General features: G+C 40.2%; 1 protein-coding gene across 6 annotated transcripts in view; it reads right to left on the bottom strand.

Annotated features, from left to right (window-relative positions):
- spata17 (spermatogenesis associated 17) overlaps positions 1-24,769 on the bottom strand; it is a 57,212-nt gene that overhangs the window by 26,417 nt on the left and 6,026 nt on the right. For 4 of the 6 annotated variants that reach the window (XM_077712824.1, XM_077712827.1, XM_077712825.1 and 1 more), the window contains exons 6-9: positions 19,396-19,519; positions 17,785-18,021; positions 16,144-16,274; positions 15,710-15,848 (exon numbers count right to left, since the gene is read on the bottom strand). In XM_077712824.1, coding sequence (XP_077568950.1) covers positions 15,737-15,848; positions 16,144-16,274; positions 17,785-18,021; positions 19,396-19,519 — 604 coding nt within the window. In that variant the 3' untranslated portion in view covers positions 15,710-15,736. Of the gene's footprint in view, positions 1-1,796; positions 1,924-14,657; positions 15,009-15,709; positions 15,849-16,143; positions 16,275-17,784; positions 18,022-19,395; positions 19,520-24,769 lie in introns of those variants that run through there. The other 2 variants (XM_077712830.1, XM_077712826.1) reach the window with 2 other exon arrangements.

Raw genomic sequence — 24,769 nt, 5'->3', positions numbered from 1 at the left:
CATAATAAAGTGATAAGGCTAATCAGGTTGGCTGCTCTTCTCCTATCCCCATACGCACACTACACTTATTCTATTAGATGTGTAATGAGATTCTGCACTCCATCAACACGATGCCACTATGCCTGTGTATGCGTGTCTGTGTGGAAGAGTTGTGCGTTGAAGCCAGGGCGCTTCTGTTCTTGCAGAGGAAATTTGCTCCATTTACATTCTATCATTAGCTTGAAACAAATGTGCCCTTGAGCTTAGCGCCCTCGTCTCTCTATGGGCCTGCAAACACTTTACTTTGGCAGGCCATTGTAGCGATGCACACAGACACACACATACACACCTGGCAATAACCAACACACACTTTCTTTCATTGGACTAAAAACCAAAGTGGTATGCGAATATGATCATAAGCTGTGGGATTCATTTCTCATCATGTAAACAAGCTGGTAAGCAAATGAGTTGTTTAGCTGCCGACATCCACGTCGGACTTGCAGGTGACAAAAACCTCATTTGAGAGCACACACAGAGACACACACACACACTTTCCCACATCCCTCCCCCAGCCGACAAGTGCAGAGCGTGATGGTCGACTAGATGTAGAGGACACAAGGTTCTGTGATGTGTAGAACAGTTCTGGTCAATGGGCCAGATAATGAGTTGCCATAAACAGCGGCAGTCCTCCACTGTCCACCTCAGCTCATTAGCGCGGCTAGCATATGTAATCAGAGTGGCGCTGGGCCGTGTCCTAATGTACTCCACTCAAAGACAGGGCCTGGCCCACAGGGGGGGTCACAAGAAGGTAAGAACGGATCAGTGGACCATTCTCGGGAAGCCTTTTTGATTGCTTCTCAAAGCTGAGAACTCCCTCCACCCAAAGTAAGAGGCTTGAGAGTTTTTATTAAAAGTACAGTACGGGCCAAAGTTTTTTTGGGAAAGTGGAAATGTACCCATAATAAAAATGTCAAACCCCACTGAAGTGTTTGAACAGTAAAAACTTGTACTCCAAATTGATGAGAGGGCGTGGAAACTTATGCAACTACCTTCACTGGTATTTTCTTTTGTTATTTGAACGTCACCTCTCTAAAAAAAAGTAAGAAATATTGGCTCATACACATTAATGGGGAAAAAATACTGAAATTAACTAGGCTCCATTTTCATGAATTAGAAAACACAGACGTGTACAGCGGTGTGTGAATTTTTACATCCGTTGTATGTACACACATTTCTTTCTTTCTTTCTCTCTCTCCCTTCCACAAATTCCTCCCACCCCACCCCCACACTGAAACACACGCACACCCCAAGACACTTACAAACAGCATCAGTATGAAGTTGCGCACATCCTCATTAACTTTGCGAGTGTGATAAAACACATTTCTCTCTCATCCCAGTTGAGATTCCACCAAGAGAAGATAGTATTTCAAGCTGCTGATTTTCTAATTATAGCTTTATTTGAAGAAAACAAGGGAGCACTTAATAAGCAAATGAGAGTGATAATAACGTGCAATATGGATCGGCCCTAACAGAGTAGATTATAGAGGCGAACCCCTGCCGGGAGCCCAAGATGGAGAAAAGACTTGTAAATAATGTGACAGAACGAGTAAATTATGAAGCTAAATACTCAAAGCAGTAATTATGTCTTGTCTTTGAATAGACCGAGATGAGTGGGTTTGTGGATGATCGGATAAAAAAAAAGCAAGTTAAAAGCCTTCCTTCTACTCTCTCATTTGTTCACACAACACAGACACTCCACTCTTGGGCTTCTGGCTGTGTCCATCTTGATGTGTTCATTGCGCCGCACATTTAAAGGGCTGTTCCCAATCACTTCCTCCAGTGTTTTATTTGAACTAATGATTCACATTTGGAGTCCAATTTTTATGCCAGGCTTGATGAGAGAACTACAGTTCCTCAGGATCACCAGGGGGGCTCTTAAGGAGACTGAAGAGAAATTGCATTGTGGGAAATGTAGGAGAACTATGCTAATAATGAAGACCAAAACATATTGTATGAAGTTTCCTTCACCTTGGAATGTCCTTTTGGTTTTATAACTATATAAAAATATATATTTAAAAAACAGATATGATTTAAGGGCATATTTTGAGTTTGATTAGCAGGTTTTACAATAAAAAGTCCCAAAACAGCCACCAAGTACTGCATTTTTGATGGTACAAAATTTGTATTTGTTTTAAATTTGTATCTAAATATTTTTTGATAGATTTCTCTGAGGCATGTTGTGAACTTTTCAACTAGTTACACTTAAAAGTCTGACTATTTAACCTCAATTTTAACACACTTGACCGTCACTCATCTTGGCTGCTTGCCCACTTATGTACGCCCCGTGACCCTCTTTTCAGTCCTGCCCATCTACTGACTATTTTGACATTGTTACTGAACCTCTTTAGATTGGTCTGCATTCAAAGGGAAATGAAATTGACTTGTAAAGGTGAAACAAGTATTCACAGAGGGTCTTGGCATTCAAGGTTGATTTCATATTAGTCACTATCATAGCTGCCTTGCCTGTTTGCATTTAAAAAGATGAAGATATGTTGTGTGCATGTGACTGGAAATGGGCCTGGTGCCTCTGCCATGTAGTGTGCTATACAGATGTCACAATCTCACTTTCTATACGTGGTTATATTTGACATATGCTTAACGGGGGCCGAGGGGATTGCCCGCAGTGTTGTGTTCATATGTACTATGCGCTTACGAGTGTGTCTCCCCGAGCGGGCGTCTGCGCTTCTGAACCAATCCAATGAAGTTGTCCGGCTGTCTAAGGATGACAGCTTCATTATCTTGTATAAAAGTGGGACAAATGGAGGCTTGTCTATCTGGATCACAGAAGATCTAAGCATGCGGTGCTGAACAAAACAAATGTAATACATACATATCGAATCAGACTCTATATAAATGTCTTATTCATGCTTTAAATTGATGGATCCTTTCAAATTGGACGTCCAAATAAATATGTGCTTGGAAACCAGTTCAGGATATTTACCCTTCTTCAAAGGCCTTTGATAGGGATAGGCTCAAGCACCCTCAAGCAGGTTATAGCTTGAAATGTATGGTAATTTGTTTGAATTGACCTGTCCATTCTTTAATGTGTCTAATATTGCAAATCCGTAATGATGTCAGACATTAAGTATGTACACTAGTTTTAAATGTCAAGATTCAGAAGCCCCTTTATCGGAGTGTTCTTTTTGTACCACGTATTTCATTCGTTTAGTCTTAAAATCCTGTTATTGAACTAATATTTAACATTATCAATACATAATGTGAAAATTCTTCGTGCCTGTCTAAACAGGGTTCTGTGACTGTAATAGTTAGACAAATTGACCGTCATTTAATTGTTGTTTGTGTGTGGTGGCATTTGGTATTGCTAAACGATGACTGTGTGTAAATGTTAATCATAGTGTGATTGTCTGTTATTCGTAAATGAGGTGAGGTGTGTGCATAGGGGGGTTGGCGTACTGGCATGTGTCAAATAGTTGAGGCTTCATATGGGCCTGCTGACAACTCTCTTAGTAACTGTACACCGTAGGAGGGGAGACAGGTGAGCGTGCGTTGGTGTGTGCGTGAAATAGAAAGGGGAAACAGACGTGACCTACTCCCCTCTATCCCTCCCCATCTGCATCCTGACATCTGACAGGGGCATCGCATCAGATCACTGTTTGTGTGTGCGGCACCTCAAATCCAGACGAAAGGTAATAGCATGTAAATGACCCCACATATGTCACCATGAGAAGATGGCAATGGACACACACATCCGTTCACCTTCTCTCTACCCCTAACACATACACTTGACACCCTCAGGGCTGGAGGTCTCGGCCTCTGTCTTATATCTTTGGGTCAGTTGCTCACACTCCTGACAGGGTCACACACCTCTCTTCTCATTATTAACCCATGGTAATAGCGCTATGCAGCCTAACATTGAAGGGGGGTTTTGATATGTGAGTGATGTGGAGAGAGGGAGCCAGAGCAGAGAATTGTGGGTCAGGAGATTGAGACATGGACATATGGAGAAACAGAGATATAGATAGAAGTCCAGCCACCATGTTATTTGTGTGGGTGTCCTCCGGGCTTTACCTATCACATTAGCAATGTGACAGATTCACCAGCCTTCTCTCTCATTTGCTGTCAATCAAGCAAAGTACGTCACAGGGGGCCAACAATACCCACACGTTAAAAGGGGAAAACCATCCAATTACAGTCTTAACATGCTGCTCATGCGCTTTGGGACATTTTCACATATATACTATGTAGACATTTAGCACCGCTTAAAAGACAGTGCTTCCCATTTGCAGCCATTTCCTGTATAGAGAGAATTTCCACTCTAATACAGGGTGGATATTATGCAAAACTGCCACTAGAGAGATAATCACTCAGGCTATTTTGAATGAACTCCATTCCAATTTGAGATTCATCCATTCATTGACAGACAAACAACGATTCACGATGGCAATCACCACTTGAACTCTTGGATCTCATTGATGAATGTTACCCGTGTACTGGATGTCCATTAATAAGAAAAAATATTGTGGAGAGTGGCTCATTATGATGACCTAGTGATAAGGACCCTAACACCCTAAAAGTTCTGGGATGTTAGGGTTCTCCTGGGGTTTGCGGTCCACCAGGAATCCTCCCTCAATCTACCTCTATCAACAGCTGCTTACCCTCATTTGCATAGGCTCTTTTGCCACTAATGGAATTAACAACACGCTTCCCGAGGTGAAGACCTACACACCTGCTGTACACTGGCCACACACTGCCTGTGTATAAGAGATACTGTATTTGCTGGAACACGCTAAGGTCAATCAAGTGTTAGGTAAAGGTTGTTTTTTTCTGCTAACCTCCTTAATACAATGTGATATACAAGTGTACAACACAAGTGGAAATAAAACAATTAACCAATAAATCCGATATTGGCCACATTTTCAGAAATATAGCTGCTGTCTTAAGTCCAGGGTCCAAAAATTTATATTCAGTCGATAATGAAAACATGGAAGGTGGGATGTGCTTTGGAGGGAGATTCAAGTGGAACAACTAATAAGTACTTTAGCAGAAGTATTCAAAAGAAACACTTTTTGGATATAACAATCTTGGCCCCACAAAGTTTAGGAAACACTGTAACAGGGTGACCTAGGAAAGTATTAGTGTCTTCTTGTGTCCATGACCTTGACAAAGTCTCACTGGAACCCAGTCAGCATTTTCTTTGCACCTTTCCTCTACTCTTTCAACTGTCCCTACTGCCTCTCCACACCAATTGTTTCCCTTTTGTTTTGTCCTCCATCTCTCCATCCACAACTCCCGTCCATCAATACAACACTGTCAGTCAGAGCAGTGACAATTGGCGGCTGTCGATACAGTGTCCTGGGATGGCCGTCTATAGTCAACGTTTCAGCTTGTGAAATGTTATCAGCTGCCAATACACACTTACATCTCCTGACACAAACTGTACTGCATAGATAAATTATTCTCTATGCATCCACATCACACTTGCTCATCGCTGATGTAGGGAAATGTGGTCTGATAGCAAAAAAAAGCCTGATCAGATGTGGAAACAAAAGACCACCTTCTGACTTTTCCATCTAGATGAGCATAAGTCACCACAAACAGGTTCAATTCCATTCATGCTAACACCTGGCTCCCCCTGCTGGAGACCTGTAAGACCCTTGCTCGTGACACTGAAGCACATTAGCATTCATTAATTGATCCAATCATCCATGCAGTCATTTAATCACTCCTCCCACTTCCCACCAAGCTTTTATCTTTACTTCTTTTCTCTTTATTTTCTGCTCTGGTCCTTACATTTATTACCACTACTTCTATCCTTGAAGCCTTGCATAATGCCCTGCCTCTTCCTTCCTTCTTTCTTCCCTCACCTATAGTACATGTCCTCTTTCAAAAGGTATCTGCCACCACACAGATTGCTCTTATTTTACAGCTTTGCATGTAAAAGGTGAAAAGTTGTACTTAACCTTTATGTTATGTTATAGATCACCTAATGGACATGTACACTCACTGAGCACTTTAAATACACCAGCATAGTATGAAGATAAAATACAGGAATCACTCTCATGTAGCCTAATGAGATGAGTAAAACATCAGGAATATCGGCACTGAATTTTATGCCACTTTTAACCCGAATCATTACTAAAACGGCATTTTTAACATATGAGTGCTGCATGGAGGCATAACTGTACATTACTGCTAAAATGCAAAATGAATGATGACCATAAATGTTGAAATTTTTGTACAGTACTTGAGGATTTAATTACAACTTTTTAAAAATGCTATTTTGCCACAGTAAGAAAAAAAATTAAAAATAATAACTGCCTTGACACTTCCATAAAAAGCCTCTTACTCCAAACAGAAGGACAATATAAAGCAAATTATTATTAACAGAAGACGGTTGTTTCCAACAATTAACCTCCTAGAACCTGGCGTCCAAATGTGTGGACTACAATGCTAAATTTTGGATTACAAGAGCTTGCCGTCCACACCTGATGTGGACAAGGATATTCTCAGAAACTACATCAGGTAAAAATATCCTTTGTTGTTTTCACACTTATCAGGTCCCAATTAGCCTAAATATCAAAGAGTCTGGGTCTTAGGAGGTTAAAGAGGAAAACAATTATTTTCTTTGTAAAATGTTCTGGGCGGCACTTGATGATCGTGACAGACGCGACAGATAAATGCGGCGCAGCAGATTAAAAGGATCTTTCCTGGCAGGCAGCGGAAAAAGGGCAACAAATGTGTATCCGCTCATACACACTTGCGCACATGGCATCCATCCGTCTGAGAAATGTGATTACAAATGAGAGTGTGAGCGAGTGAGCCGAGTGCCACAGCTGGCATGGCATCTGGCTTGGCATATCGTTGCTCGGCCTCTCCCACCGCCTGCACCACCCTCTAATGTGGCTGTCGACAAGCCCATTAAGAAGCCATTACTAAATGCTCGGTCTCTTCCTTACAACGTAGGCCTGCGGGATTGCCAGCGGCATAAGAGAGGGAGGGAAGACTCCAACGAGAGGAAGTCTACATGGGTGTTTGTCAAAACTAATATTTTTCTACTTTTATTGTCGTAATGTCAACATATAAACTGCACACGAAGTCAGCCAAACTTTCACTACATTTTAGTGTCAGTTTTGCTTAGGGCCCAAAGAAGAACTTCTCACTAAATTTTAGTGCCAGTTTTGCTTAGGGCCCAAAGAAGAACTTCTCAAAGTTGTATAATTTTGTTGTCATGATTGATACAACAAAAATATGATACAGAAAGCTCTACCATAACCACATTCAGAAAGTATATCCATATCAATGAAATTTTCCAATTGGTTTAAATAGCAGATTATAATAAATCATCTTTTAAACCAGAATGTTTAGTCACAGATTTTCCTCAAAATGATGCTTTTCTTTTATATATGTGGGAAGAATGCAACCATGCTAAAATGCATAAAGCAGTGCAGTAGACAGCAAAATATCTTCAGGCTTTTCAATATGCTGACATTTCATCTGAAATAATTTATTGAATGCTTGCCAGTTGGTCAAGGTCCCAATTATACTTCTTCAGAGGCACTTAATTGTCTACTGTGAGGCCAATTTGTGTGAGTTTATGTCTTTATGCGAGTGTCTCAGACTGCAGGGGAATTACTCAGAGCCTCTAAGCAAATGAAAACCACAAACACGATGCTTAACTATGAAACTAGATGCGGTAGCCTGGCGTTTTCTCTAAAAAGACTGCAACAGTTACAAAGGCTCATCAGTGTGTGTGTGTGTATTCGAGAGATGGAAAAATAAATGATGTTTGTAAGCGTCAATATTTCTGGCAACAGACTAAAAACGAATGCTTGGGCTGGTTAAATATTGACCTCATTTTTGGTTGTGTTGCCAAAAAAAAAGGGATCATAACCTGTCGTTCTCACCGATCTCAAAGATGAAACAAACAACTCTGTGATGCCAGAAAAATATCAAGCAAGCATCTCGCTCAGACAAATACACACGAGATGTAAAATAGATCACAATAAATGGTAAAAAAAGGGAGATTTTGCAACAGAGTGAAGTGAGTGAGCGGTAGTTGTAAACTAGTGCAAAGTTTTGATGAAGGACAAACTAATGTCAGGGACTGAGGCTGTTGGAGCTTGCTGCTCTGCGGCTAGCACATGCGATCCCGCCTGTCACTCACACTCCATCGCCATGACAATCATCGTTGCACTGACGCCCGGCAGCGGGGACAAGCCTGTCCTTGTAACAAACAGTGGCCCTCTGTGATCTAAAGCCAACATCTTCTAAGCAGACCACATCCCAATAAAATAGACACACATAATTGAATAGTATCACCTATATGATTTAAGGCAACCAATCCAAACAAGTTGAGAAAATAGCATTTTCAATTGACGTTTTTGCTTTTCTCACAGTGGTGTTGATATTTCACTTTTATTATGTGGCATTGACTCCATGCATACACATATTTCCATTTAATGGATACGTGTGTGCAAAGGGTGTGCTTTCATATCATTTTTCTGTGTGACTGAGGAGTGAAAGTGGCAGAGGGGCACTTGGCATTTTGTGCCTATGTGTGTGTGTGTGTGTGTGTGTGGTCTGTGCCATGGGGCAGGGAGCAGGGACTTGTCAAGCTGTAGAAGAGATGGCAAAGTGGATGGTGATGCCAGCCCTCTGTGACAGCTCATTCACACACACGTACTGACCCGACCCAAAAAAAAAAAAAAAAAACGTACGCTGAATACAGCCCTCAAACCTACCCTTGTACACATACTATAACTGTGAAAACTGCGATGCAGGAAGAAAACAAGACTGGTGGAATCTCCTAACTGGAGGCTGATTGGTGCCTGTGTGTGTGTGTGTGTGTATGTGTGTGTGTGTGTGAGTGTATGTGTGTGTGTGTATGTGTGTATGTGTGTGTGTGTGTGTGTGAGTGAGGGGATGAGGTGGGCTTGCGGGGAGGGAGGGTGAGGGTTCAAAGTGTCACATCAATTTCTGGCTGTGCTGTTTCTGTAAGAGGCTAACCCCCCTGCCACTTGAGTTTAGCACAACAGTGCACAGCATCCTGGCAGACAGCACACATATAGTACACACAAACATAAGCATGCACACATGCACTGTATAATTGCAGATCTTTGAAGAATGCAAACATTCCGGTTTGCTAAGATTTATATAGGCCACTGGATATCATAATGGTCTCTGGAGAGCAAGTGTACCAACAGTTTACCCTCAAATCTCTTTTTGTCTGGCTCAAATACCACGTTGACAAGTTGCTTCTCACTGGAAAGAAGAGGCCGTGCAACAAAATAGAAGATTGATTCATTTGTTTCGGTATTCTCCGGGATGGACTCCTCTCCCTCCTCTTTCTCCCACTTTTTTACTCCCTCCTTCTGCACAAACTGAAACCAATTAGTGAGCAGAGCACTTGTAACGGAGAATGTAGGGCAAGCGAGGAGTAATAAAAAAGTATTGACTTTTTGGCGACTGTACGCGGCGTGAAAGGGGTGCCGCGGCCTTGTCCGACATGAAAGGAGCTCCATTAATTTCACTTATTTCACCCGGGCCCCTGTCAGGAGCCCCTAATGTCTCCCATGCACGCTTCTCGCATGCAGCCACTGCTCAGATAGCGCGACACAGCAGCCTAGCCTGCTTATCAAATAAGTTGACATTAAATATCTGAGCAAGAGAGAGTGCATGTCCAAAAGAATGGAGTAATTTCTAATCACCTTGTTGAGAAACAAAGCAAGGACCTTCATACAAAGGTAATTTTTCACCTCCTTCTATTGATTTCTACTCTCATGTGAAGGCCTGCCTTGGTGGAAATTGACCTACAGTACCAAAACAATGACACAGTTGGTTTGATTGCAACTCATTAACAGACTATCAGCATTAACTAGTATTGGGATCATGAATTTTCAGATTAAAAACAGGAATTACAAAATTTTTCTCATTGCCGAAAAACCTTCTCACAAGATTTTAAAGATTTTTTAGAAATGATAGTTCCATTTTCAATCGAAATAAGGAATTGTAATTAGTAAAAAATGAGAATATTGAAATTTATGTAAAGCAAATGCGAACACATGGCAGAAATGTTAAATCTGACTCTTGTTTGAGCATATAGCAAGACATGACTGCCATGCAAACAACTGTAATAAAATTATTCATAAAAAGAATTAAATACTTAAGCATTTGTAATATGTAATGAAGTCGTTTGGTATGCATGTATATTAGAATGAGCGAGTGTAATAATGTGTCTTCTGAGTTAATGTGTTTTTGCAGTCAGATTTTAGTTGCAATCTTGCTGGCCGAGTCCGACGTTCAATTAAAAAAATATCTGCATGAATCCATTTTAAAGAAGTACTTATGTGGGTCTGTGATTGTTTATACCCATTCAGAGACAGTGTTCATGTGCATGTGAGCTTACAGGAAAGAAATGAAGAGTGAGAGGCTATCTCCAGACAGAAACTAATCAGTGTGTGTGAGATAAGAAAGCAGCCTTTATGGTGTATGGTAATCACCCTCACCACGGCCACCAACCCCTTGGTCTGTCATCGCCATGCATAATCACTACGACTTATTCACATGATTGATGAAATATGCGCCTGTGAAATCTGAGCTGCTTTTGTTATCATCCTTTTTCCCCCCTTACGCCTCCCTTTCCCATCCCTCTTTAGGTTTCTTTCAAATTCTACCAATCTTTCTTGTCTTCTACAACCTTTCTACTGTTCTCCTCCTCCTGTGCAAGACACAAAGAGGTCTGGAAACATGTACAAACAAGAAATTACACACACAGCATGAGGTCCCTGTTGCAACTACGTTCATACAGAGAGACATTGTCTGTAGTCTTACTATGTATAAGAAGGAAAGAGAGAATGGGAAATTAAAATGGGAAAGGTATGTACAAAAATAAGGCATCATGCTGACTGTCATGGAGATATAAAAATGAGAGGGGAAAAAAGGTAATGTTCCGAGTTTTTTTTAATATTAAAAGTGCATGATGTTGTTTGGAAAAAAAATTGGGATCAGCAGGTCAGGCTTTTCAAAGACTGGTGTTGGAAATAAATGTGATTGGAGCACTCACATTATTTTTATTATTATTTGAAGAGGAGAAGATGATTGCAAAAGGTGGCCATAACAGGAATTTAGTTGCAGGTAAAACTGCACATCCGGGAAAGTTGGGGGCAGCGACCGAGGTTTAGATTAAGATTGGGGCTGGTGAATTAAAGCACCCAGCCTTGGGCTGCTGTAACACATCAATAATGAGAAACTGGGAAGAAAAGGAGGGGTATGGGAGGTTGTCTTTGCTCTTTGGCACACACCTTAGATTAAATATGCACAATTCCAATGCAAAATGGGATAGGAGCCTGTGAGGCTGAGTGAACGTCTATTTCCCTACGCTGGAGTTGTTTCAGGCGAGGTTAACATGCTCATCAGTCAACACAGGCTGCTTAACACAGGACATCAATGCCATTTGCACATTTAAGTGTTTGTGATTGCTTCTCTTTACAGGTCCCTCGAACAAATATAGCACAAATAAACAGGATTTTCTACTTTAGAGCCTAGGACGACAACACCTCCCTGATAATGAGATCACTCTCTTTCTCACATGAGTATATGTATTTTAAAAGAACATATACTATGTGCTGTACAAATAAAAAATAAATACATAATATACATTCATTTTTGTAAATGAACAATCTGATGTCTCTCAAAGTCAAGAAACTCACTGTCCAGTCACAAAGGCTGAATATTCCAGAGCATTTTAATGTTTCATAAACTATATGAATAAAGGACACTAGAACAACCAATCAGTTTCTCCTAGTTACAATAAAATAGTCTGAAATCACCCAATTTATTCTCACTATGGTCAACTGCTTTAAACATAACTATTCAACTCTTATGTCATTCCTTCATTTACATGTCAAGGAGGCATCTCTGTTAATCAGTTAATCGAGATTGCATACTTCCAATCGTGCACGGTTATGCTCAGCTATGATCTCTATGCAACATGTTGAAGGCCTCTCAGTGTAAAATACCATCATAATAGGGGCAAAGTATGGGCTAATTGAAAACCACACACAACTGAGTGGGAAGGAGAATGGAAGGGGAATTTTTTTACGACTGTGCAAATGAAGAGGCTGCAGAGTTTTACATACGTTGTAAAATTGTTATGGAGAATTAGCACTCGTGCTTTCCCAATGTATTAAGTAACCTGTACACCTACACAGCATGACAGATGATGGATGTGGTGACAGAAAATGCATTGAGTTTTACTATAAATGAATAATTCTAACCTTAAGCCTTTGCTCAGTATGTACTGTGTTTGTTGGCAAGAGTTTACTCGTTTTACTCAAGTTGAAGAATTCATTTAATTGCCATGCATGTGTTCTGTTGTGCATTGCAGACAGGGTCCTCGTCAGCTTTTCAAAGTTGTGATGGGAGCCAGTCTAATATGAGGGGAAATATATGCTGGGAGCGCAAGAAAACACAGACGTGACCACTCAGTCTAGTGCATTTGATTAGCGAGTGGTCTCCTAATTAGCTATCCTTTATGGTTACAGGCAGTACCACTGGTGACATGGCTAATAACGCAGCCACAAAATTAGCCTAGACAAAGAAGGCTTTCCCATAACTGCATTTGGAATTACTCATTAGTCATGCAGATAGCAGAAATCACAGACAAACCTATCAGTAATTAATGTTATCATCAGCTGTGCCACTGCACCTTATTAATTTTTTTCCTTCCTACTTTATAACTATTTGAACTCAGCTGAGTGGCCAACTGACAATTTTCTTTTAATCACAGAAAAAATTTGTGATTTGGAAATAAAGATTTTTTCATTTTAGTTTTTTCACAAAATCTTATGTCTGAGGGTTAGGGCATTTCTTTGGTATATTAAAAAATATAAATCTGCAAATTAGTCAAACACAAAATGACGTATGATGATGTAATTCATGCCATTTCCTCTTGTTTTTTTTTTAACTCTAAATTCCCCCTAGCTGAGTGTGAGGCGGATGGTCTGTTTCGTTGTGCCTGGCGATTGGCTGGCCACCAATTCAGGGTATCCCCAGCCTGATGCCCGTAGTTAGCTGGGATAGACTCCAGCGCCTGCCGCGACCCTTGTGAGGATAAGCGGTTAAGAAAATGAATAAATATCTTTTAACCCTATCACGTTACCTCTGGCTGGAGGCAAATTAGTGATAAAAAAACCCATACAACATATAAGAAACCTAACATTAGGCTGATCGAGGTGATGAAACATTCTGTCATTCTGTCACTGAGAATAGTACTTCGTAAATATAGTCATACAATAAACGAGTGCTGAATTGCCCGAAGCTCATCTTTGTAGAAAACCCTGTGTAATGAGGGCAAGGACACAATGAAGAAAGGGCGAGCACCCCTTGGTCTAAGATGGGAGCCATTGAATTCCTGGAGAGGTAGGGACTGTCATCAGTGTGATTATGTGTGGATGGCTGTAAGTCATGACAGGCCACAGCACATTAACACTGACAGCCTTTCTCGCTGTGACACAGATGGGTATGGTAAATAAAGGTCCACAAGTCATAGGCTATTTCCAGAGCTGTGATGGTCAAGCCAGAGAGGCAGAGTCTGCAGCTAGCAAAAATTGGGCTATGCTAATGACGGGACTCCAGGCTACAAAGCAAGGCTTAAGGTGATGATTACAAGCAGAGCAGGGAAATGTGGCAGTGTGGGTGATAGGGCTTCGGCTGGGATTTGAAAATAATTAGGAGCGTGGTTGGATAGCATAACCAGATAATGTGGCTGCGGGGGAGGCATGGCCCCGGCACAGTATGAAGATGATGAGTATCAAGGCAGAGCTGTCCACTCCATCGGCCTTCTGAGCTGTGACAAAAAGCTCCGCTGGCTTCTACTCTGGCTGGAGGTGCTTCCAACGATAGGACTTATGCACTAATTACCACACAGCCAGAGAAGAGTGCGCAAATAGAGGAGGTGAGGCACACAAGGATGAGGCAATAGATGCCACTATGGTCAGAAGAGCTCTGACTGCGAGTATTACAATAGAAGTGGACTAAGACTAGTAGGTGATGTAATTTCTACAACTGTAAAATGCACCTTTCCTGTCTTTTTCATAGTAAATGTGTTGATCCATCAACATCATGATACAAATTGTTTCTGTTGCCAGTTATTTACAGCTGCTTTTCCCAACGTCAACAGGTGTCAGCATGCGATGGTTAGGCAGGCTTAAAGCGGTGGTCGTGTGACAACTTCTTCCTTCCAAAATATTTTGGATCATAACACAATATCATGTAAATCTGACAATGCGAGAGTGACCCAAAAATGGTCTAGTCTGGATCTCTCATATTTGGACAATTGGCAATGTTCACTCTTCCCTTCACCTCAATTTTTTTGTAGATGAACGAAAGGCAATCCTTTGCTAATTCCAGTCAGATGACCACAACATTTTCCGTAAAGCTTATCCTCACAAGGTTTGCGGAGTAAATACACAGTAACAAATATTATAAATGATGATAATAATTTATCCAATTGGGTTTGGTAGCACTTTGACCACTTGTGTTTTGATATAAAGGTGGAAAATGTGGAGGTTGGAGGGGGCATGTTGTGTTTTTAAAATGCTTATCCTGTACAGCTTAGGTTAGGTTGTGTGTTGTTACGTCAAATTAAGGATGAATACAACCGTATGCTGGGTTTATTAGTTCAGTGTCTGAAAGGATGGTCTGTTGATAATCAGAAACCGGAATCAGTAGTAATCTTGTCATTGCATTAAAGACATCATGATTTCATCTGTATTTTAGCAAGCCTGAATAGACCAGATGATCAAAACAGATTGTACTCCTCCAGCGGGAGATGTCAGCTGCGGAGACCCCATTCACCCACCCACTCAATCCCCATTCTTATTTATCTCTACTTCCTGGGGCCATGTTAGTTCATTCCCGTGACGCTGCTCTCTCCTTCTCTTGCTCTTCGCTTTCTTTTTCTCTCTCGCTTGTTTCACTCCTTGTTTCCGGGCAATTGGGTCTGGGTGCTGCGGGTGGTGGGGGGTAGTAAGAGGTTGGGGTGGAACTGCTGGGAAGTTTGTGTGTGTGTGCATGCACATATATGTATGTGTATGCATGCTGGGAAGCGAGCTAATAAAGGATGGTGATCCATGAAAGGCCTTGAGCAAAGACACAGTCAATTACCTAATGCCTGGACCAGACCGCAGGGCCCACACGCACATACTCTCACTCTCCAATATGGAGGCGCACACATCCACACACACACAAGCACACAGCCGCGCGAACACCTCATTTACGTATACATGGAGAGGGGCAACGGAGGGCATAACTGGGAATTGTGTTGGCGTGTGTGGGTGGGTGTACATATGCGTGTGATGGAGAACGACGATTTATTAAATTGCTGTCACTTTTGACAAATTTGTGCAACTCAAATTGAAAGGGCTTGACTGTGTTTTCCCTCTTTTATTTGAAGGTAGAATATTGTGCTAGACTTCAGACAGGAGAACGGGCCACCCCGAATTAACCCCGTTTTTGGTTTATTTCTATATGAACTCAATTTATGTGGAGCTAGTAAAAGGCCTCTATTCAAGTGCATAAGAACGTATGTCGCATTTTGTCGGTGCATATCATCTAGACGTGGATATTCTCGTTCCAAGAATACATTTTAAAGTGGTTTAAAAAATATAAAACCAAAGTACAGCTGTAGTAATTAGAATTGCCAACCTACCTTTCTGGTGGTGGTTGTTTTTGAGTGTTAAACAAAGATGTTGGAATTGTCTGGATTACAAAAGGTGCTGCTGTTCTGGTCCGAAAAAAGATCCATACTTCTGTTCTGGTCCGAAAAAAGGTCCATACTTCCTGGGTTTCTGGTTCATCAAGAATAGGATAGAGCAAAAGATAAGAAACAATTTACTATGTACTATATGGCCATTTCCAATGAACTATTATAATAAAAACAAATAAATACACAATAATTTTAACAGCAAAACATGATTTATTCAACAGCATCCTATGAAGTGGTTTTCTAATATTTTCATTATCTTCGTGTAAATACAATCTTTCCAAAAATACAGTATGAGTAAGAGTTACCCACAACCTTGTGTAAACCTGTAAACTAGTGTAAATATACAGCAAAAGAAAAAAATAACTTGTGTGACTCACGATGTGTCATTAGAAATTTGCAATTCATTCTGAGCTTCCTCCAGGTGGGTGCGCAAGGGTTGCATTCCCACAGCTGGTTCAGGAAAATGTTCACCTTGCTCCCACATCTCCCTTGGGTCTCTTATCCGGACCTGGAATAATCAAAGAGAATCCCAAGTATCAAATAATGATACAGTAACTGTTTCTTTCCAATTCAGCCCCCTGCCTCTGTCTTTGTCTGATCCCTATCTCACAAGTGGTAATGGTTTACAGCTAAAAGCAGAGGCCAATCCTCTTCAACCACCCTCCTGTGACAGAGACCAAAAGATAGGCCGAAAGGAAGAGTGAGAAGGAAAAAAATACGCAGCCCAAATCCAAGCGTTTCTGAGGATGAGTGAGGGATGAAAAAGATAAGTAGGGTAGAACAAGACTAAGGTGAACAAAAAACAAAAAAATTGCAGTCACCTGTCTGTACAATGGCTAAGCTGACTAACTGTTGGGTCACTATCGCAGCAGATCAAACTATTTAGAAATATTTAATTATCACTTATTATTCTATTCGTTAAATGGCCTTCATTCCTAAATGAATAATTTGCATTTCTTGAAATTGCCAATAGCTGTTGGATGTGAAACATTGTATTTACATTCTAATGTACCTAATTTTTAAATCTAGTTAAAATAGCAAAAGTTCCAGCCACACTTTTTTTCTGTACAATACATTTAATTTCATATGAGTGTGGCCCCTATCCATATTTGTAAAACAAATTACTTGACTAAATATACTCTACAATTCTGTATTGTAAGTGAGGACACTCATTTAGGTGTAACTTGTAAAATGTTTCATTAGACAGTAGCATACAGATCAAACAGCTGTAACAAGCTTTTGCTATGATGAGGTGACCTTGTTGGTTGTTAATAAGGTAAGATGGGGAGAAGATGGAGGGAGGGGCAGCTGTGAGGGAACCTGTCCTTGCCCCTATCGCCATGGGATCAGTGGCTCTGCCTGACCACTTCCCCTGGCTGCACCTCAACCTTATCCATCACTACCAGATAGTTATCATGCTAGTTTGGGGTATTTGCTAATGAAAAAAAAGGAAAAAGGGTCGGTCTACAATTATTACACATATAGTTAGTTACATTTGGGTCCGGCACCCCTACAAACAGTGGGAATAGGCAGCATGGGAAATGAATAAATGATGGAATATCCAATAGTTGCTATTTATTTTTATTTGTACTTTATTTGTATTAAATTGAATTTATTTATTGTCATTATTAAAGACCCAACTTCAATGGCACACTTCTATAACAGATGTGTTTTTTGTCATTAAAGTTAAGATGTTTTTTGCATTAAGTTGTAAAGTTCAATAATGGCAGATAGAGTTTTTAAAGAGTGGAAAATATTCTAAATGCACCTGGATTTTATCTCTTACCCTTCTTGGTCCTAAAAGCTAAGATGGTGCGCTTGATTTTTAAGTTTTATGCAAGGTCGACTAACTTTGTAGGGTATGAATGATCTGAGAGGTTTCACTGCCTTTAGAAGATATCATTTGCAATAAAAATATGTAATAGAAAAACCTGGAGTAATATACTACTGGGTATTTGTGAGAAAAGCAATTTGATGGAGGACAATGAATTTGCAATTTCCATTGAATAGCAACTTACATGCTGTTTTCCGCTAGCGATGGGTGGAAGTATGACCATGGGGGAAAAGCAGGCTTTAGTTTTGCTCCTTGGAGATTCAACAGTTCTAAGAAAACTGCCAAATGCTGTAGCTTCAGGTGTGAGCTGTTGGCATTCCCTTGGTACTAGTCTGACGGGGGCCTTGTATGTGACCTGCCTCAGTAGTGACTCCATCTCATGAGGGGCCACCCTGAATGGAGAGTTGAACACCCCTGGGCGCTAAAGAGCGAGTAGGGGGAAGAGATGAGTTATTCCATTGAAGAACAATCTAATGACAATCATTCACTTTCAGTTTTGCCAATGTCACATTAAAATACACAATTTTGCATGATAAAGACACAAAGAACGGGGGGTATTGTTAACAATGGAATAGGATTCCTTTATTTATGGTTGATGTGAATGCTGACTGAAATAGTCAGTGGGCTGAACTTTAATGTACTAAATGTAATATTACCTGTTCATGTGTTGTGAGTAAGTATTGAAAAGGCAAAGTTCGAATTAAGATTCTTAAATTGCGTTATTAGTTTTAATCATTTAATACGGCCATTTGAATTCAAAGAGATGCAAATTGTGTTTATGTCCCAATATTTATGGTCCTGACAGTGCATACAGATGATCTGAAGGCTTCAGCAAGAAATATTCACATCACAGTTATCCTTTTGCATGCATGTTAATTACTAGACCAAAGCTTTGAATTGGAGGAATCTACTTTATATGCTAATAACACCACTTACTATTTAGGACACTCCTGTAAATGAGAAAAGGGCTTAAATTGGAGAGTACCATGTCTTGGCTCTTTACAAACTAATAGATTTATAGACTGGTTAATTCATAATGTTTCTTTTCATATCCCAGGGGATTTAGTTTGTATTTTAAAACAAACTCAAGCAAAGATAGGTGAATATAAAGATGGGCGACGGGATGTCAAGAGCAAGTCTTTTTACATTTTTTTCTAATGTACCATATGCAGTGATACCTCTACTTATGAACGTCTCTACACGCGGAATCTTCAGGTTACAAAAAGTCTCAATGGGAAATGCAATTTTGTAATTGCAGAGTTTGACCAATAGGCCAAATTAAAGATACAAAACAAAAAACAAACAAAAACCACATGCATCTTGACACAAATATGTTACTTGCCACAAATACAATCACATAAACACACACACACACACTTAATCCCACAGTAGGTATGGGAAGAGCAATGATGTTGACCCTAAGAACACAGCATCTCTATCTCTGTCAGAAGGACGTAGGGCCTTTTGGTAAGATGTGGGTATCCCCGTCTATGCGGGTGTGCGCGAGTGTGTGTGGGCTGGGCTCTGAGAAGTGTAGAAGGATGAACTGTGTGGGAGAGCCATCTATTCACTACTGACAAGGTCAGCGCTATGAAGGGAAAGAGTCCCTTGCCATATGCAGAAAGAGAGAGAACAGAATATACAGCAGGGGTAGACAAAGAGAGGAATTTGGGGACACCAAAACTTTTTCGCTGAACTAAAATCCAAGTATTTAACTCATTGCTTACCATTAATTATCTGATCATGGTCAAATCTACTGACAATGTGAGAGTGTGGACTCGTGTTCTCAACTGACCTGCTTGGTACTGAGTACGTGGTGCCATCTGTAAGCTTGGTACATTTTGGCTTTCTGGTCATTCAACTTTTTCAGACAGATTCTTTCTTTCTTTTGGAGCACCTGAAATTCATCCATCTCTCTCCTAAAAGAACAAAATGCACAGTGGTATTTAATATTCGGTCTAAAAATACATTTACATTGTGAGCCTTCATGAACACTATGGAAAGTATTCACTAAAATATAACTGTAATGATGTCTATTTTTGTTGTAATTGCCAAATGTAAGCATGATTGTCTTCTACAGGTTGTACACCCTAATGTATAATATTTTTCATGAATATGTATGAATATTTGAGTACATATTGGACAATTAATGTGGAGATATGCCTGTGTATTTAAAATGCAGCGTTTGGTGGTAATTCCCTCAAGTGTCTTTCAGATGAATGAAAAAGTATCTGATAGTAAGCGGCTGGGACAGCAGAGGTACTGTAGGAGAAAAACAAGAGTAAAAAGTGAGCGAGTATGAGGCTATAAGTAGGAGGATGATGAATATATTTCATCACAACAGCCAGGACAGGTCCGTCTGTGACATCTGTTAAGCCAAGCTGCCTAAATGGGATGCATTAAAAGCCCATACACAGCAATTTCATCCGGCAATCACCTAGCCTTACTGTTACAAGGGGGTAATAACTTAAAAGTGGGAATTGGAAACAATTACTAAAACACTCATATCACAGTAATGTGAAAACACGCACACAAGGCGTAAAGCCAATCTATTTCCTCGAGAGCAATTCCAGTACGAGTTGGCTTAGCTCATCAACAATTCGCAGCAATTTTCACAGCTTCCACTCCACTGATGTAGCCAACTTCTATTTTCAATTACAGACCTCAACAGAAGAATCAGAATATTCTTAGTGGGTCTGTAATGACAGGTTAATACATTCATCGGCTAGTGGCGTTTAAAAAGAAATCACAACATGGTCCCCGCCGCCTTTGCATTCTCATTTCTTTCTCAGCATCAGATTAAATTACAAAATAAATGAAATATGCAGAACGTTACCTACATGCATGTGTGTGTGTGTGTGTGTGTGTATGTGTGTGTGCCAGGGTGTTAAACTAAGTAGTTTAAGACTTTGTGTATGTTTATGTATGATAGTGTATATATGCATAAATATATAGAGGTGGCTTGGCCTCCATTTGTTGCCCTGCTAACAGGAATATTACTTATTAATTTGAAATATAAAGTTTTGGTTTACTCTGGGACAACATGGTTCACAAACTAATTGAAAGTGCACACCTAACAGAGTACTTTATCAGTTCATTTATGCATTACTGTTTAAAATAGATATTGTTCATTATTTATGGCGAGTGACTGCCAAAGTGGACAATAACAGCAGGTGTCATTTTATTTATGCAGAATGCTAAGTTCTCCTGATTTTGCGTTTTTCATTGAACATTGTTATAGGGACGACGAATATGTGTGTTTTGTGTGTGTGTGTGTGTGTGTCGGTTGAACAGGTGACCTTTGTTTTCCTGCCCCCAGCCTCAACGTTATTAATTGCTGTGTAGTGGACAAAAGCCAAACAGATTTGTAACGGCTGAAGGGACCTCGATCTGTGTCGACCCAACCAGCCGACACAACATACAACCCTCATTAGCCCTGTTCGGCACGCCGAACATGCACTTGGTGTGTGCTTGTGTGTGTGTGTGTGTGTGTGTGTGTGTGTGTGTGTGTGTGTGTGTGAATAAGTGCTGAATGTAAAAGAGAAAACATTTATAAAACTACATTTTAAGTAGAACACTATGTAAATACATCATTTGTAATTGGTCATTTTTCCACATATTACCCTCATTTTATGGATGTCAGCTGGAATTTGGATCCCGTGATTCTTTGAGCACTTTCACATCATTGCTGACGATTAAAAAATTCTTATTGCCAATCAATTTCCATGTGTAAGGACTATAGTGAGGATTAAATGTGTGTGTACTCTATGCTAAAAGTTAGTTTTACAAAATGGTTTCTTCAGTATACGTCTTTTTTTTGGGTTTAAACATTTTTTACATTCAGAGTAAATTCAAGGGTTTTGCATGCTTAATACATTCAGCAGTATGGATCATTTTGAATGGTTCTATTTTCAATATATATGGCATTCAAAAAACAAGTGTTTTTTTTAATTGCCTATGGAAATATACACGCCACTCCAAAATCAAGACAGATACAGATAGAAAACCAGCCAACATTTTGGAAGGAATTATATTTAACCAAGATGTTCCAGTTCATCTACAAGTATAATAAGTACTAAATGAAGAAAAACTAAAAGCTACAGATAATCACAGTAGTATTATGTAGTGTATTCACAGAAGAGTGAAAATTTAACAATGTGAAAATGGCGAAAGAAGCCATTCAAGTTCACTTAAAGCACTTTTAAAGGACCGAAACCCGAACTGACACGACCCAGGTCTTTTCAACTATTTAATGGTTAATATAATACAGCTAAATTTCCCAGTCTTACTCAATAATTTACCTCATGGATCAGATTGGGGAGTCAAGGGCTGATGAGATATCAGAGTCTGAGGCATTGTGGGACAGCGGGCCACACTTGCGGTCATCAAGGCCAGCAACAGTGCAACTAATTGGCCAAGTTTTAAATAAATAATGGAGCTGTGACCTGATTGGATGCTTTAATTGCTTCAATTAAATGATTCAATAGCAGGCACGAAGGAGACAAAAGGAGTGTCAGCCAATTGATTCAATGAACACTTTAAGCTATTTACACTGACTTTTCTACTCTATATAAATCACAAATAGAACAGTTCCTTCTGTGAAATACAGGTGCCACACGCAGTTATATTTTATAAGCAATTACTGATTTACTACTGAAAAAGTTAAATCATTCTAAAATGGTTCTCATCTCCCTTCATTGTTTCCTTCTCAAAAGTAATTTTCTTAAGAGTCAAGGAGAGCGCGGGAGCTAGATTATGTTACACCATACACACACACACACACACACACACACACACACACACACACACACGCTCAATATACAAATCCAATCAAACCGAGGGAGTGAACTTGTCTCCACTCAAACTGGATCAGAAAGAAGCGGCAAAAGAAAGAGTGACGCATAGAAGCAGGGAGTGTTGGCAGTGCAGGTCCCACTCTAGTATTGTAGCTCGCCTTTCATCAATGTCCTTGAGAAAGACACGAGGAAGGGAATGATGAAGAAGGCCAGAGAAAAGAGAGACAGGAGAAAAAGGAACTAGGAAGATGTAAGACGCCACGGAAGAGCAGAATAAACAACCATTGCCACACTGCCTACACATTTCCTTAAGTTGAAGTAAAATAAGTTTCAATTGTTTCTGTGTTCTTGCAGCTTCGTAGGAGATTATTAATCAGACGATGGAACTAATATTACCCAGCTGTTTATGGCAGATAGAGGAATAATTCATGCAGCCAACAGGCCGTGTTGGTGGCGGCGGCGATGACTGCAGCACATTTAGTAAATATGCAAAATAGCCTTGCTCTGCTTTCCTAATTGCCCCCATTGTCCCACCGTGTGCCCTTATTAAAGCCCGGGAACTTTAAGTGTCTTGCTGACAAAGTGATAAATTGTTGGGGTGCCAAGGAAAACTGTGGCAGAGCGGGGACTGCGCTGGGGTCTTGACTTCATTAGGCTATGCAGAAAGAAAAGAGGGATCAATGAGAATGGACATGAGGTGCTCAGTGAACTGATGGCAGTGGTGGTGGGGGTAAGAGAGATATAAACAAAGTGGAAGTGAAAAGAAGAAAAGGAGAAATGCTGCCTACTGGATAAAGAGGTTTAGTTCAGAGAGCCTATTGGCAAGAATAAAAAGCTTGGTTCTATAGCTTATGAAGTCATTCATTTTCTGAACCGCTTATCCTGACAAGGGTTGCAGGGGGTTGGGGGCAGCTGGGTCTATCCCAGCACCAGATGGGGAACACCCTGAATCGGTGCCCAACCAATCGCAGGGTACCAAGAGAGGGACAACCATTCACGCTGACACTCATACCTAGGGGCGATTCAGAGTGTTCAACCAGCCTACCCTGCATGTTTTTGCGATGTGGGAGAAAACCGTAGTACCCAGAAAAACGTAGTACCCAGAGAAAACCGTAGTACCCAGAGAAAACCCACATAAGCCAGGGGAGAACATGAAAACTCCTCACTGCAAGGGCCAAGACCGGGATTTGACACTCGACCCTAGAAGTGTTAGGCCGATGGGATAACCACTTGACTTTATTCATGTATATTGTTAAAAACATACCAATATAGGCGCAGTGTAATGCTAGTCAGCAAGAATGGGCAGTAAAATCATATATTACTATGCACAGATGATCGCCCAGTGCTAAATGGGGACCATTAGTCTATTTTTGAATAATTCATTCAGCATGCTGGACATGAATGCAGTCCTACAGAAAAAAAGGAGGATGCCTGTGGATTAAAAAGCAGACCTTTACGTGACGACTGATCAGGCAGTGGAGAGATCAGCAGCATTACAGAGAACGGATGTTTCAAATAAACACCTGAGCGGCATTAATTGATCGTGACCTCGGTGGCACTGAATAAACATGTGATTAAGTGGAGACAAAATGACCTTAATAACCTCACCGGATGAAGGGCTTTGTAGAAGCATAGGAGGGATGCCGGGGGTTGATTATTATTAAACAAGTTTGATTATTTACAATAGTATGGTAACAATGTTTAAAAGAAAAAAAAACTATCTGTCATTTTAATGAAACTGCTAAATATTTGTTTCTCAACAGCATTAAAAATGTATTAAATTAATGTAAATAAAAATAATAAATAATGTTTGATTTCCAGATTATAATTGCTATACAAATACAAAATAAAGCCCCAAAATGTATCACAACGAGGTTGTGCATGTCTACAACGCGTTGTCTTTGTTATTGTTGTAAAGTAGCTACCCTTGCATAAGGAGTTTAAAGAGCACCTCCCTTCACTGAAAGTAAAAATGGTGCTGGGAAGTCAGTGATCCAAGGCGTACGTTAACAAATTTACATTTAATTTTAGCAGAAGCCTAAAGATATTTTGTGATAAAATACATTAACAAAGTTAAAATATGACTTATTAACTAAGTGTGATGTTTTTTTTTGTCAAAAGTAAAAGATGGTGTAGCTCTAGCAGTAAGCCCTGAAGCGCAGGATGTTATATTAATGCAGCAGCTGGGGTTCACATGAGAGGCTAATTTTTAATTTCTTCACATCGTTCACTTCTCTTTTCGTTTAGCCTCAAGCACTTTATAGGATTTTTGTCCTTCCCTCTTCTTAGCACGTTGGCTCTTTGTCTCTCTGTCACTTTTATTCCCTTACATTCTCTCTGAGGCGATACCTTGTCTGCAAGGATGAATTTAGC

The sequence above is a fragment of the Stigmatopora nigra genome, chromosome 3 (genome assembly GCF_051989575.1).
Source record: "Stigmatopora nigra isolate UIUO_SnigA chromosome 3, RoL_Snig_1.1, whole genome shotgun sequence".
NCBI lineage: Eukaryota > Metazoa > Chordata > Actinopteri > Syngnathiformes > Syngnathidae > Stigmatopora > Stigmatopora nigra.
The sequence above is the reverse complement of the archived record's forward strand: the minus strand, read 5'-3'. Positions and strand labels throughout refer to the sequence as shown.